Genomic DNA, 15,441 nt, shown 5'->3' on the forward strand with positions numbered 1-15,441 from the left:
TACTTTTTGGCCGTTATCGTTCTTTGTGTGAGCAGGCCTTTATCCAGGTCTTGTAATCGCAATGATCGTCCTGGAAGTGGTCGTGTTACGGTCACTAGTAAAAATCACATAATTACAATAGCCTTTGCACCATATAATGTTGGACAGCATAGCAAGGCCAGGTCAAGGTCATTAGGAGTTTGCTACATAATCACTTTAAGGTTCTAAAGTCAATCTTCAGAATTCTCCATTTGAATTCTGCAAACTCCCAAGACAATAATGCACAAACAAAATGTTAATTCTCACAAACAGAGGACTTTTATTTTGCTCTCCCAGTCTGCAGCACATCACCCATGCGACAGACATGAGAACCTCACACAAGAACAGAACAGGGCTTTATCCATACAAAAACTTAGTTGGTCACCAGACTAGGCATGCTGCCTCTCCCTCCCCACCTCCCCAACAGCCCAAGCAGACTGCCTCAGGCAGGAATCTCCATTCATTCAAGGTGGGTGGGTGGGTGGATGGCAGAGCAAGTCAGTATCTAGGAAGTGCAATGTCAGCTCTACTCCTTGGAAGCCATGTGGGACATCAGGTCAATGACGCGGTTGCTGTAGCCGAACTCATTGTCATACCTGCAGGAGAGAGGGAAAGCAATGGTGACCATTCTGTTGGTTTATTATGCCAATGGCTCCTTGCCCATGTGTGAGACAGGGTGGGTGAACTGGCACACTGCACTGCACTGTACATGCAGGTTTTAATGAGCAGTGGGTGCATGGACGTACCACGTGACCAGCTTGACGAAGTGGTCATTGAGGGCAATGCCAGCGCCGGCATCAAAGATGGAGGAGCGGACATCGCCATTGAAATCTGTGGACACCACCTGTGAGGAGGAGGAACGGTGGTTAGGGCGTTGTGGAGCAGCGGCAACATCGCCATGGTAACATCACCACCTGACAACCACATGGTCCAGGTTGGATACCTGAACACACTGTTGCCAGTCCATGCCGCTTTGGATAAAAGTGTTTGCTAAACACCAGTCAACATTAACTTTAGATCCCCACCTGGTGCTCTGTGTATCCCAGGAATCCCTTCATTGGGCCATCTGCTGCAGCCTTGACCACTTTCTTAATGTCCTCATACTTGGCCTGTCACGCAGAGACAAATCAAGACACTCAATGTGATATTCAGCCATAAAGTCTATAAGGATGAAAGGCAATAAACAAACATTCATAAAAAAATAAAAATACATTTTAAAAAGTGTAATGCGAGTGAGCACAAGTTGAGGGTGGTGTGATTCGCCAACTCACTGGTTTCTCCAGACGGACAGTCAGGTCAACAACTGACACGTTGGGGGTGGGGACACGGAAGGCCATGCCAGTCAGCTTACTGGAGGAGGATGGGGGGTAGTAATTTAAAAATGGACAAAAGGAAAGGATTTTATTACGTATAGATGACTTCGTATTGAGTTTTGTTGAACCTTAGAGCGCTGGAGTGAGAGTACTGCCCACCCTCCAACCGGACACGTGTACTGTGCTACTTACCCATTAAGCTCGGGGATGACCTTGCCCACAGCCTTGGCAGCGCCAGTGGAGGCGGGGATGATGTTCTGGCTGGCACCACGGCCATCTCTCCACAGCTTGCCGGATGGGCCGTCCACCGTCTTCTGAGTGGCTGTGATGGCATGAACAGTGCTCTGTGCAGGGATGGAGGGAGGGAGAGCAGATTGGGAGAGGATGATTGAAATGACGCATTGGACATTAACGTTATGAAAAAGCTTTGGGTGGGATTGAAGTCTTAATACTGTACCATCAGACCCTCAATGATTGTGAAGTTGTCATTGATGACCTTGGCAAGGGGAGCCAGGCAGTTGGTTGTGCAGGAGGCATTGCTGTTTTTTTAAAAAGGGAGGATAACATTTTTCCGTGAGAATAAACATCAATCTAAAAACAGACTTAAAGACGGACAGGCATACTGGAAAAGTTAAGTTAGGACACGCAGCTCACCTGACAACCTTGAGGGAGTTATTGTATTTCTCGTGGTTGACACCCATGACGAACATGGGGGCATCAGCACTGGGGGCAGAGATGATGACCCTCTTAGCGCCGCCCTTCAGGTGAGCCTGTGTAAAAACAAACAATTGAATACAAACACCAATTGAGATTTACAATAAGAAATGGCAAATCCCACACATAAACAAATGCTAGTTTTTGGCTACCTTGAAACTGTAGATAGTAATGATCAAAATGGTTTCAAAGTATTTATTTATTCTTGTACAAGCAGCTAATGATTAACAGGGCTACGTACAGAGGCCTTCTCAATGGTGGTGAAGACGCCAGTGGACTCCACAACATACTGGGCTCCAGCGTCAGCCCACTTGATGTTGGCTGGGTCTCTCCTGCAATAAGGAAGCCATGCACAGTTACACGACACTGAAAATGGATTTGGAACTATGCTCCACTACCAAAGAGTGTGTGTGTGTGTGTGTTTCTTACTCGCTGAAGACGGTAATTTTATGTCCGTCAATCACCAGCTTTCCTCCCTCAGCCTTGACCTCACCATGGAAACGGCCGTGGGTGGAATCATACTTGAACATGTACACCTGGACGGACACAACAAGTGACCACAGAGTCAGCACGCGTGTCAAAGTAGGTCCACGCACACAAACTGAGCCCTTAGGCCTGTATTAGGCGCGGTGCTCACCATGTACTCCAGGTCAATGAAGGGGTCATTGATCGCCACGATTTCTACTTTCTTGGAAATGAAACCTGCACGTGTGACCAGGCGGCCGATACGACCGAATCTGAAACATGAAGAAACACTTGAGTTGGCTCAAGGGCTGTTGCTCAGATTATACTCAAGCAATTATGCCTTCATGAACACATAAGATAATGTTACTAGAGCGATGAATATACAGTGATCTATGGCTTAGACTCATTTATGTTCACCATACTGATAGATAGATAGATAGATAGAGACAGATAGATAGATAGATACTTTATTGATCCCCAAGGGGAAATTTAAGAGCTGCCATGTAAACAGATTGTGCTGAGAAGTTCAACTTTAAAATTGATGGGACTATGAGTCACTAATTTGTTGCGATTTGCACCATCCTATTTGGCCAGTAGATGGCAGAAGAGCACAGATTGCTCAAGCCACTTGAAAGTGACCTCATCCCCTGGGCCTGCTGACCTTTGGTATGGCCTAGAGGGGCAACAGCAGTCTGGCTAATATATCACTACTGCCACAGTAACAAGTGGCTCTGCTCAGATTACAATATTTGGACAGAGGTAAGGGACTACCGTGCTCACATATACACACACAAATGTGTACAGTAAGTGTGTGTAGTACAAGTAGCCAAGTTCTACATGCATAATCCAATAGGGCAAGTGGGCTCCATGTTAAATGCTAGTGTGGATTTTTTAGGACAGTTCATTTTTAACTACAACACTTCAACAGTCTTTAAAATCCTTCAAAGGATCCATCCAATTAGTTGTTTTAAAGTGATTAATTTAGTAAACTCCCTTGGATTGGTTCCTTCTGAGCTAATGGCAAGATAGACATCGCATGCTGTGAACTGCTATTGAGAAAGTGATGTTTTAAAATGTCCTTTTGTACAGACATCTTGGACTGTTGGACTAGTGAAGTTATTGTTTAACTAGGTAGACAACTTCAAGGGAACAGACATAATGAGATGCGAGACTAGATTAGTTGATCTCATCTTTAAATCACCAGACCCATGCATGGAGAAGAACAAGTGATCATTTACGGTCACCATAAACCATATGGCAAAACTAACAGAATAGCTGTACTATGCAACAGGTGAGGTCATTTGAGTCGCCTACATCTTAATTAACTAATAACATGGCATGACGCGATTCTATATCCAATTTGCCCTCAGCGTCATGTCGTAACGTTCCATTATAATTAGGCCACACAGAAAAACAGCTAAGCTTAGGCATACTAGCGAAAACAATGTGACTTTCAACAAGTTCACAGCCTTGTGGTCAGATATTGTCCTGATCACACCATTTTTGAACGCGAGGAGAATCACTTCGAGGTCAGAGAGTGAACTTTGGCAAAGGGAGTTCCAAAGCGTCCGCGGGAGATAACGCAACTCGTTTCTCAGCGTCACTCTGACGACATGGAGTACGCTTAGCAAATAGTGGGAGTCAACCAGCCACAATACATTTAACCAACTAGCTACAGCCAAAATAATGTCAAAATCATTCAGGTGTTAGTCCATAAATATCGAGACTGGTAAACTGAGCTGCTGCAGTCTAGAAATCAAGTCAAAGTAGCCGATGGTGGAGAAGATTTCATAGTAGGCCTATTCATGGGTTTTATCAGGTCCCTTTCCACAGGTGTATTAATCAAGCACCATGCGGTCTGCATTGATAATCAAGGTGCTTGATTTTATACAGCTGTGGATAGGGACCTGATTAAATCCATGAATAATATTCAGACATGCAATTCACATGTAGAGAGGAAAAGAGGTAAAGGAAACTAAAAAGTGCATAGTGTACTCACCCATTAATTCCAACTTTGACCATTATGACTGACTGGGGATTGTCCTCTGAAGAGACAGAAGTTAGTTATTAAACAGTTATCGACTTTATGACAGCAGCCGGACATCTCAATCTTCACAGAGCACAAAGTACACGGGGCTGTGATAAGTCAGGCTAATGTATTGCGGACATCATATTGGCAAACTGAGAAAGCAGCAGAATGCTACAACGCGCACGGTGCTGCAACCGCCTTTATGCCAATCATTTCTCATATTTTCGCCCAAGTGAATGTCAGCATATGAGGCTTTAGTTCAAGTGACCCGTGTGGAAGCAAAGTTGATGCAGGTGGCAGATACTACTCTTTACCACAAGTAGCCTACACGACATCCAATTGGAATTTGAAATTTCATTGACTGAGAAACAAGTGGCCTAGCGAACAAATATTTTTCAAGACCAACTCGATTAGTTGAAATAGGCTTCTAGTAGCTAATTAAAACATTGAAGTTCAGGAGTCTACAATGCAGAAAAAAGAGAGAAGAACTCTGCAGCATAAGAGAGAGCATCAGTTCATTTAGTTTTGGAAGAAAGTAGCAGTAGTTACCGTTTGTGAGATGCCTCTGCACGTTCCAACAGCTGCTGTGTGAGTGGTGCTAGGAGCCGTTTGAGTTTATAGATTCCAGGCGTTTGGTTCACGCCCCTTTTTGATTACCCCGCCCCTTCAAAATGTCAAGGTCGCAGAATTTCCTTACTCATGATATGAAGGTCTGAAATGCTGCAATTTTGCCTTTTAGGCCTATTTAATGAAATACATGCATGCCCTATTTATGTAAGATTATGATAACCAGGCAGTCATAATGTCAGTGGTATACAATAAATAACACAATGTCTCTCATAGCATAGCCCTAACATAACATAACATAACATAACATAACATAACATAACATAACATATCATAACATAACGCACCCTGGCACACAGACCACCATGTCATGTGATCCAGCTGTGATAAGTAAGATTGCTGCATATCACAGTCTCATGTGGTCAGTTGTACAAGGCTTTGCTTTTGTATTTCCCTATTTCTCCTTACAAATGAAAGCCCAAATGGGACCAGGATGCACCAGATGATGTTAAAAGTCCTTAGAGAGAGAAACTAGTATCTGTGCCAGTGGCTGTCCCTTGTTGACCTTCTCCTGGGCCCAGCAGAGGCCGGGCACACTGTCAGGCTACAGGGGATCATATCGCTGGTCTTCCTGGGGATGACATTTGCTGGAAAGACCATGACCCTTACTCTTTCCCTCTTCCACTCCTTCATCCCTTGTTCCCCTCCTCCTCCTCTTCCTCCTCTCTCTGGCCCCGCGTGGGTGAGTGGGGGGGGCAAATAGGGACCTATGCCTTAAGGCCTTGAGTCACATACACATGAACACACACACACACACACACATACACACACACACACACACATATGTACACACACCCTTACACATAAACACACACACACACACACTTACACATACACACAAACGTACACGCATGCACACCTATAAACACATGCACACATGCATGTGCACACACACACACACACACACACACACACACACACACACATGCAGACACAAACAAACTAGAGTGTGCCTACCCAACCCGAGCCTGACGGGACTGGGCCGACAGGACGGGTCGGGTTCGGACAAATATTTAGAAATGATACTCGAGTTTGGTTTGGGTTCGGACATATTGGCACGATATGTATTGGATGTTTTACATTTAAAATACTGTAGCTTATTATGTTGGGTAACCAACACGTCTGCTTTACATGATGCAAAAGTTTGTTTTTTGAGAATAAAATAAAATAGGACCTTCTTCTAACAGCCTTCTTCCTGTGTGCAAGATCTGTTTATGTAGCCGTGACAACACATGTGCATTTCAAAGGGAAGTCTAGGCGTACTATGTGGAGGTATGCCTATTTGCATTGTATACTGTGGTAAAGACATATGCTACCGGTATAAGGCCGTCTCGTTCAATTGGAGGAGAGAGAACTCTGTGCCTTGTTGCCCCAATTAACGTGATGCTGCATATGGATCAGTAGTTTCAATGACTGCTGCAGTTCATTTCAAGACTTTTCATCAATGGTAAGACTAGAATTGAGGGGCAGCCGTGGCCTACTGGTTAGCGCTTTGGACCTGTAACCGGAGGGTTGCCAGTTCGAACTCCGGCCAGTAGGCACAGCTGAAGTGCCCTTGAGCAGGGCACCTAACCCCTCACTGCTCCCCGAGCGCTGCTGTTGTTGCAGCTCACTGCGCTGGGATTAGTGTGTGCTTCACCTCACTGTGTGTTCACTGTGTGCTGAGTGTGTTTCACTAATTCACGGATTGGGATAAATGCAGAGACCAAATTTCCCTTACGGGATCAAAAGAGTATACTTATACTTACTTAATTCTATTTCAACAGGCTATGCTTGCTTGGGCCTCTTGTGTTAATGTGCCCTGTATGTGACCTCCTGCGTGCATGCATGCTCATCTGATTCTGTAGCCAATTAAGAATTCCATTTTAACAGTTATTTAATGGGCTAAAGACAGGCTATCCACAAACGTGAGCGTTTCATCACTAGCATGGGAATAACTGAGGTATCATCTGCATCGGGCTCGGGTCGGGACCGGACATGCCTGTCGTGTTCGGGTCGGGTTCGGATGCAACTCTGTCGGACGCAGACCAGGTTCGGACAGAAATATGCGGCCCAAACTGCACTCTAACATAAACACATACACACACACACATGCAGACACACACACACACACACACACACACACACACACACACACACACACATGCAGACACACATAAACACACACAGATGCAGACACACATAAAAGCACACACACACACACACACACACACACATGCAGACACACATAAACACACACACATAAACACACACACATACAGACACACACATGCAGACACACATAAACGTGCACGGGCAGAGACATACAGTATAAACAAACACAAATGTACACACACACATATACATGCAGACACACACACAGTCATATACACATACACATACACATACACACACACACACACACATGTACATGCAGACACACACAGTCACATACACATACACATACACATACACATACACATACACATACACATACACATACACATACACAGACATACACATACACATAAACACACACACACAGATTTGTTGTATCTTTTATACATTATGTGATTATTTACTTACTTATTTATTCTGTCCATGCTGATAACGACAGATGTACCTGTGTACTGTCCAATTCGGTCATTGTTTTTTTTTTTTAGGGGAAGGAGTGTCTCCATTGTTGTTGCGTGTCCTGTGCTGTTGTTGTGTGTCCTGTGCTGTGCTGTCAATGTTGTTGGCATCTGCCGGGGCTTTTACTGTGTATGTGTTTTAGACACCCTGCTGCACACTAAATTTCCTTTTCCAAGGATAAATAAAGTGAAACTTGAACTTGAACTTGAACTTGAAACACAGGGATTAGAAACGGTTCAAAGAAAACAAAAAACAGAAACGAACAACATTTTTGGATGAACATAACCGAAAATGGGAACAAAACCAATTTCACATGTTTCGGAGTGAAAACACTATTTTCAACTTTAGATAAGCGGTTAATAACAGTAGGCTATTTATCATTCCGATTAACCTTTCTATGAATATTATTCAAGATCATTGGCTTGGAAACCTGCCCACACAGTGTTCCACGACCCCTTATAGGATGAATTTAGTCCGATTTTATGAACCAGTGTCTCTCCTGTATATTAGGCTAGGCCTATTTATGAACCAGTGTCTCTCCTGTATATCAGGCTAGGCCTATTTATGAACCAGTGTCTCTCCTGTATATTGAGTTGATCAAAATAATTTTCAAATCCTCCACTATCTAACTGCCTTTTCCAAGTATGTAGCCTAAATTACTGAAACATTGTGTAAAATTGCATAGGCTACCAGAGACACTAAGAAAATATCTAGTGTCATGCAGTCGATGCACCACGGTTAGGCTATAACAGGGCTTAAAGCAAGAACATTTTCTGTGCCTGAAGTTAGGCCATCAGACATTTTTGAACATCTAATATTATATAAGCTAACTGCCTACTTTCAAATCTCGCCCCATGCCTGAATTCAGGCCCAGTGTTGATATGTGCTTTGATTTAAGCTTTAAGGCTGGTGAGCAGAAAAAATGCCTATACTATTGTGCCACCGGCCATAAATCAATTTGTAAAGGCAATGTAATTTTTAAAAGAATGTTATTAAGCGTTCTTCTACATTCTAAACATTCTAACCATTCTTCTATAACATTCTAATCGGTTCCAATTTAGAATGAAAAATCATTCCGTTTTCAGTCCCTGCACGCACGCGCACACACGCACACGCACACGCACATGCACACACACACACACACACACACACACACACACACACACACACATATGCACACAGAGCGAGAGAGACGTGCATGCACAAGCCATTTGTTGGGGGTCTGACTCAGAAAAAGTGACTTAGTGAAAGAAACAGTTCAGGGCATTCAACACACTATGAGTCGAGTAATTTATTGGAGTTTACAGTATTGTAGTCAGCATTTCTCAACTTCAGCTAGCAAACAGACCAACTTGCTGCACGCTATTATTAACTAGGATGCATCTTTATGGGTTGATCCTTCCAAATGCCACGTCTATTCCCATCGGCTGCCACACATGGACTAAGACTCTTGTGTTTAAATCTCCATAAAGAATGGGTGTTAACCCCTTGTTAATATATCCCTTGGTAGGGTAGACTGAGTACAGTTGAGACATGTGTACAGTTGAGACACCTTAAATATCTTGCGTGCGCAGCATGTCCAAGTTGTGATTTTTGCTACGCACATGCGTATTAGTGTCCTCTTTGATCATGGAAAATTTGAACAACGCAGGTATCTCCAATCCAAACATATCAGCAAACGTTCTTTTTTTTTTCAAAGTAAGCTGTTCACTTCACCATGTACCTTCCACAATGAATAGCCCATTACCCTTATGTGACTGCTATCATTACAAACATTATTCTGTGCCCTAAAACCTGGCATATTTTATGACATTGTGTCATGTAAGGTCATTTTAGAGAAATGTCCGAGGAGGTCAGCGGGGTACAATGATACACATTGTATTGATAGTGTGATTACTTGAACATTCCATTTGTAGTGTTCGCCATATCTGTTCCTGTGTCACATATTTTGTTCATGTTTTATTCCTTTTAACCAACGCTAATTTAAATGAAATTAATGAATTTAAATTAAAAACACTTTGCAATTGCTATGTGTTTATTTTTTTTTCAAATTTGCAATGAATGGTTAGTTAAGTATACATCATTAAAGATGGGTGTCTGTAGCAGGTACTGTCTCAACTGTACTCCATATGGGTTGAGACACAGTGTGGTGATGAAAAGGGGGACGTGCACCCTTAAAGGAAATGATGGAGTTGAAACAACCTAGGACCTATTTACGATAGATAACAAGTTCAAACATTCGTTTGAGAGCAAAATTAGGTTAATTGGTGGAGTTTTGAGTTGTTTGCATTAACAATGAAATGGCTTATAGTGAAAGCTAAGAGGCAAGCTAGCACATCAAAAACAAACGCTATTTATACCAATGAAAATGCTCAAAATATAAGTACACTTCTGTGGTAGTGTGGTGAGGGTCCCTACAGACAAACCGAAGTATTGTAAACTTTAAAGAGGGTACAGAGAGGTTATCACAAGACCTGTGTCTGAAGGAAGCAAATTGTCGGACTTTGTGTTCCGGTATCATCAAATCAGTGGGCGTGATTGACTTCTTTCAGCGTTGTGTAGGTAAGGCACGTTTGTATTGTAAGATTCAGTATTGTAAGTTTCCGCTGGCTGCTTTGTCCAGCTCAGAGTCTGTGTGTGTGTGTGTGTGTGTGTGTATGGTGTATGTGACTGTTGAAGAGTGTGTCTTGCTTGTCATGAATGGCCATTAGACTTCGCATGCCTGAACTGTCATGACCTACGTGTTTGCAGACAACTCCTCTTTCACCCCAGATGACTTAAGGTCAAAGTGTTTAAGAAAAGGTCAAGCTGTGTGTGCGTGTGTGTGTGTGTGGGGGGTGTGTGTAAGTAAGTAAGTAAGTACATTTTATTTATATACAGACAGGATCACAAAGTGCTTCACACTTTGTTGAGGGTTGTATAGCTATGCATGTCTCTCTCTTTCAACAAATCCTTGTGAGAATACAGCAGTTTCCAAACACGTAAACCATATACACAGGCACACAAATGTGCATGCACACACACACACACACACACACACACACACACACACACACGCACACACATATACTCACACACACACACACATACACACTCATTTTCATATCCTCTCTCACTGACCCCTTCCCCCAAAGAAATATGCTGGAACAAGGCTTGGGTTATGCTATAAATATCCTCAGTCTCCCCTGATCCAAGTCCTGTACTTACACCCAGGTGGCAACTCTAACTGGCCTTAGTACTCATGTCACATGCAGCCACTAGCCAAGCAACCAGCTGACCCAGGAACAGATATAGAGCGGCGTTGGATCCCGGCCCACCATTTGCTCTCTGGGGGTATATAAGAGGGGGTGTGAGAGCACTTCTGAGGTACTGTACAGCAATGTGCTCCATTTGCATGGGGGTAAATGGCATCAGAACTCCAGAGGTTTGAAAGTTGCGTAAGACTTGCGGATGTCTGTAGTGAATGGCATCAGAACTCCAGTGGTTTGAAAGTTGCGTAAGACTTAGATAGATAGATAGATAGATATATAGATAGATAGATAGATAGATAGATACTTTATTGATCCCCAGGGGAAATTCAAGAAACTTGCGTGCAAGAGACTTGCGTGCGTCTGTAGTGTGCTCTGTGACATCTTTGTGAGTGTGGCCTGACAGGAGCTCTGTGATTGGCCAGCGAAGGTGCACACCTATACATCCTAATTGGATGCATTCCGAGGGTCATGCAACCCTTGCGAGTGCAGGCAGGCTTTGATGTTGTTATTTATTAATTTAAATGGTGGGCTTTGTTGTGCTGTGGTGGGGACACAAAGTCCAAAACCTTCCACAGTGCTCAGACACACCGACCGAGACCCACTGTCTCAGCAGGCCGACTGATAGCTCAGTTTAGCCATTGCCGCTTTGTTCGCCACCTACTGGTACAATATTAGTGCTGCATTCAACCCATCACTGACCCTCAGTGTTCCTGGCTTCATCACACATTTGTCATTTTGAAAACTAAAGCCAACTCTCTCAGTGCAGTGGATTGTATTCTATATCAAGTAGCCTAAACATTTTTGAACCTGTGAATCTGTCACACGCTTACATTGTAGAGACAATCCTGATTATTCTACCTTGAAACTGATGGAGCAGATACAATAAGGTGGAGAATAAACCCGTCACTGAAGACCATTTCACTTCACTGACACACAACATACTCTAGGGGGCAGGACAATCCTTTTCCAGTTTTCTTATGACAGAGGTGAGAGAGAGAGAGAGAGAGAGAGGAGAGAAAAGAGAGAGAGAGAGAGAGAGACAGACCTTTGCCGATGGTTAAATGGGCCACATGTGTCTTAAGATCAAACAACTTGCAGCCATTTCTTCTGAGGGAAAAGGGAAGCCTGTGCACACTTCTGTGCCTTGTTTACCACTGTGATCATTTAAGGAACCATGGGAACTAATACAAGATATTATAAAATAAGCTACCATGCATCCAATCTTAAATCATGAGAGAAAAGCTAGATGCACAGTGATGCCATTTTCCTAGTGCAAGTGAAGCACAAGATGGCTATGTAATATAGCAAGACCGCCTACATTTATGGAAAGTAGGCATACAGTAAGTAAATCTCATTTACAGTAAGTAAATCTCACTTGTGGTCTGCGGACTCTCGCTAGTGGTACTTCGGCAATCTCGGAGATGGTTTTTTTTTTAAAGACGAAATAATTACTTCAAATATTATCAAAATATATATAATACAAAATCCTTAACCACGCAATCGCTGAAGTTAAATTTAAACTTAAACTATGTTTTTGTCTTACTTGAACAAAAAAAAAATGCAAAACAGTATGTACACTGTAAAATATGTAGTGAAATGGAGCTGCTGAAGCGTACAGCAATGGTTCTCGTTATTCCTCCTTTTACGTCATTCCTCACTTTGGAGTTGAGGAATTCTCAATCCCTGCCGCTTTACCCCATCACCCCCAGCGAAACCCTAACATTCAAATATTATTTTCACATTTTGGTTCCACATTATATTTCTTGTCTCAGTCCCCTGGAGATAATGTTGTTTTAATTCATACTGTATGTTTGTATGTGGCTATTTTTTTTCCTTGTCAAAAGAAATACATTACAGTTTTTTTCAACATTTTTGCTTGTCATACAATTTTCTAAACATGTCTTTCAAACACCATAATCTGCAAAACCATGCTAATTCTCAGTGTTTGACTCAGTTTTCAATTCCCTAAAACACATTTTGAGAAACACCACACACAATTTTCTACCTAACACCCTGTAGTGGCCGTTTGTCAACAAAAGTAAATTAAACTCAAACATTCAAACGACAACTTCCGGCACCCTGGGCAAGTGATGTACGCAGGCAAGAAATAAAGTCAATTCCAGGCTGGATTCGGGTTTTGTGGCTGGTTTATTTAGTTCCAGCTGCAGCAAACAATACATGGCATCTCTCACACTGGTAAAAAAACATGTGCCCACCACCCAGGTGCATACAGGCCTCCTGCTACTTCCTACCTATATTCACCTTTACCTGTGCCCACTACTGCCCCCAGGTGTCTAAACCAAACATTTTAGTAAACTAACCAAAAATAAAGACTACACATATAAATCAAAACAATTAACTAAAAAACACAACTAAGCAATAAGGAGAGTAGAACATAAAGAATATACTAAATATACTAAAATACAAATTATACTAACACTTAATCTAAATCAATTCTAAAAACAGTATCAATTAGTGTATATTGTACAATATTGTATGGCCTTGAACATTGTGCTTTCCACTTGTACTGACTGCTCAATAGATTTTGACTGGTTGCAGGTTCATAACAACAAAGAACAAGAATTACAGTATCATAGAGACAAAAGACAAGTTTGTGAGATGCAGGCTACAGTACTGTAAAAATAAGGGTACCAGGAGGAGGACAAACAAAAAATTGCTTGATAGTGTATATCATTTTGATTGCTTTGTTTATGATTTGAGAACAGTGTACTTCTGCACTTGTAAATCTGTTTTGAGGCGAAAGTTTGATTTTGCAAGAGGAGTCACAGGTTTTGTAAATAGTGCTTGAAGATGAGGTTTTGTGTTTGATGTTTTAAGAAAATGGAGCAAGGTTTCATAAATTATGTTTTAACAATTGAGAAAAACTGTAAAGGTATAGACCCTTTCAATCTGTTAGAGGATTTCCGGTTGAAATGTTCAGAACCAACCAGCGCAATGTTCTACAAAAACTTTACGCCAAACTTGTCTTTTGTCCCCAAATGACCATTAGCTCAATGTTGTTTTCCAAAATGTAATTTTATGACAAAAGTGTTTATAATGTGTGCCAAATGTATGCTTTAGAGATGTGTTTATGACATTTTGAATGTTGTGTGTCATTTAGCTGGAGATTTGAGGCATTTTGCATTTTGTGTGAGCAATTGTGGGTTTTGTGTGTAGAGTTTTGAAAAATAGACACAGAGTTTTGAAAATGTGTGTAAACAGTAATAAAAAACTATCCCGCTGGTGGCCCAACCAGCTATACCAGCAAAGACCAGCAAGAGCTGGAAGAAAACCAGCAAAGACCAGCTAAAACCAGCTACCAGCATAAGCTGGTTTCTAGCTGTTTTTTTCAGCAGGGAGGTTATAACTGCGTCTGTGCCTGCATGTGTGTGTTCCAGGTTATAACTGTGTGTGTGTGTGTGTGTGTGTGTGTGTGTGTGTATATGTGTGCCTGCATGTGTATGTTCCAGGTTATAACTGTGTGAATGTGTCTCACAGTTTATAAGTGTGTGTGAAAGAGCTTGTCAGTGGCTCAATGTTGCAACGTTACAGGCCAATGGGTGAAAAGGCAAAATATATATCGTAACACCCCAATTATCACCATTTAGGACATTCTAAAACAACAATGTTTTTTAAGATTTCAAAATAACATTTGCTAAATGAACCTTACATTTTTCAGTAGCCATAGGTGTGTAGATTTGAACAAAATCTGGTTTGGTTCTTAACGGGAGCATTTACTGCCTGAATTTTGATTATCTGATTTTGTTTACCACGCTCGGAGTTATAGTGCTGGCCTGATGGGTCGCCTATTTACGCCGTTTCAATGGCACATGAACAGTTAGACCGAGAATTCTCGTCATGAAATTAAAATTCCACTGGAGCTCCAAACGGATGTGTACACGCAGCCTTACAACACTGTCATGGGCGGATTATGAACTTTCGGGCCCCTGGGCCCAGATGTATTAAGGGCCCCCCACTAATTGTTGTATATGTGGGAGGGGGGGTTTGGGGTCCTCCCCCAGAATTTTTTTAGTTTGTTTGATGTGATTTCCAGTATTCTGGTGCATTTTGGGGATGGCCAATACTATATTCAATCAGATTCATAGCCTACATCCTGATTTGTTGATATTGAGGCAATAATTCCATGCAAAGGCTTGGGCTTCAGGGCCCCCTGAACTCTTGGGCCCCTGGGCCTGGGCCCGGTAGGCCCGTGCAGTAATCCATCCCTGAACACTGTTTACAGCTCTTCAAGTCACTGTAAAATGTCATTTTTGGTACATAGCTAATTTAGATACACCTATGGTGTGGGTGCTTGCGTTTCTTTAGGAGTCCGCTGTCTTGGTTTGTATAGAAATTGATATTAAGTGACACATACACGCAAGACGGTGGAAATACAGGACCGACGGTAATA

The 15,441-nt window shown here is 42.3% G+C and overlaps 1 protein-coding gene across 1 annotated transcript; it reads right to left on the reverse strand.

Moving 5' to 3' along the window:
- Positions 1 to 274: 274 nt before the first annotated feature.
- gapdh (glyceraldehyde-3-phosphate dehydrogenase) lies at positions 275 to 5,151 on the reverse strand. The gene is made up of 12 exons (XM_048260344.1): positions 5,089 to 5,151; positions 4,510 to 4,555; positions 2,683 to 2,782; positions 2,475 to 2,581; positions 2,287 to 2,377; positions 1,986 to 2,101; positions 1,789 to 1,870; positions 1,524 to 1,675; positions 1,290 to 1,368; positions 1,044 to 1,127; positions 765 to 862; positions 275 to 614 (listed from the first exon to the last, which is right to left on the reverse strand). Exons 2-12 carry the CDS (start codon positions 4,530 to 4,532, stop codon positions 545 to 547), a joined length of 1,002 nt encoding a protein of 333 aa, XP_048116301.1. The 5' UTR covers positions 4,533 to 4,555; positions 5,089 to 5,151; the 3' UTR covers positions 275 to 544.
- Between the last annotated feature and the right edge of the window lie 10,290 nt (positions 5,152 to 15,441).

This window comes from Alosa alosa, chromosome 13 (assembly GCF_017589495.1).
Source record: "Alosa alosa isolate M-15738 ecotype Scorff River chromosome 13, AALO_Geno_1.1, whole genome shotgun sequence".
NCBI classification, from domain to species: domain Eukaryota; kingdom Metazoa; phylum Chordata; class Actinopteri; order Clupeiformes; family Clupeidae; genus Alosa; species Alosa alosa.

Bases quoted from the DNA above. Each gene is read 5' to 3' on its own strand.
- gapdh (XM_048260344.1), bottom strand. From the start codon at position 4,532: ATGGTCAAAGTTGGAATTAATGG. The intron at 2,378-2,474 runs GTAAGAAACACA...TCCTTATTGCAG, and splicing joins AAAATTACCGTCTTCAGCGA to GAGAGACCCAGCCAACATCA. The intron at 615-764 runs GTACGTCCATGC...TCTCTCCTGCAG, and splicing joins TTCGTCAAGCTGGTCACGTG to GTATGACAATGAGTTCGGCT.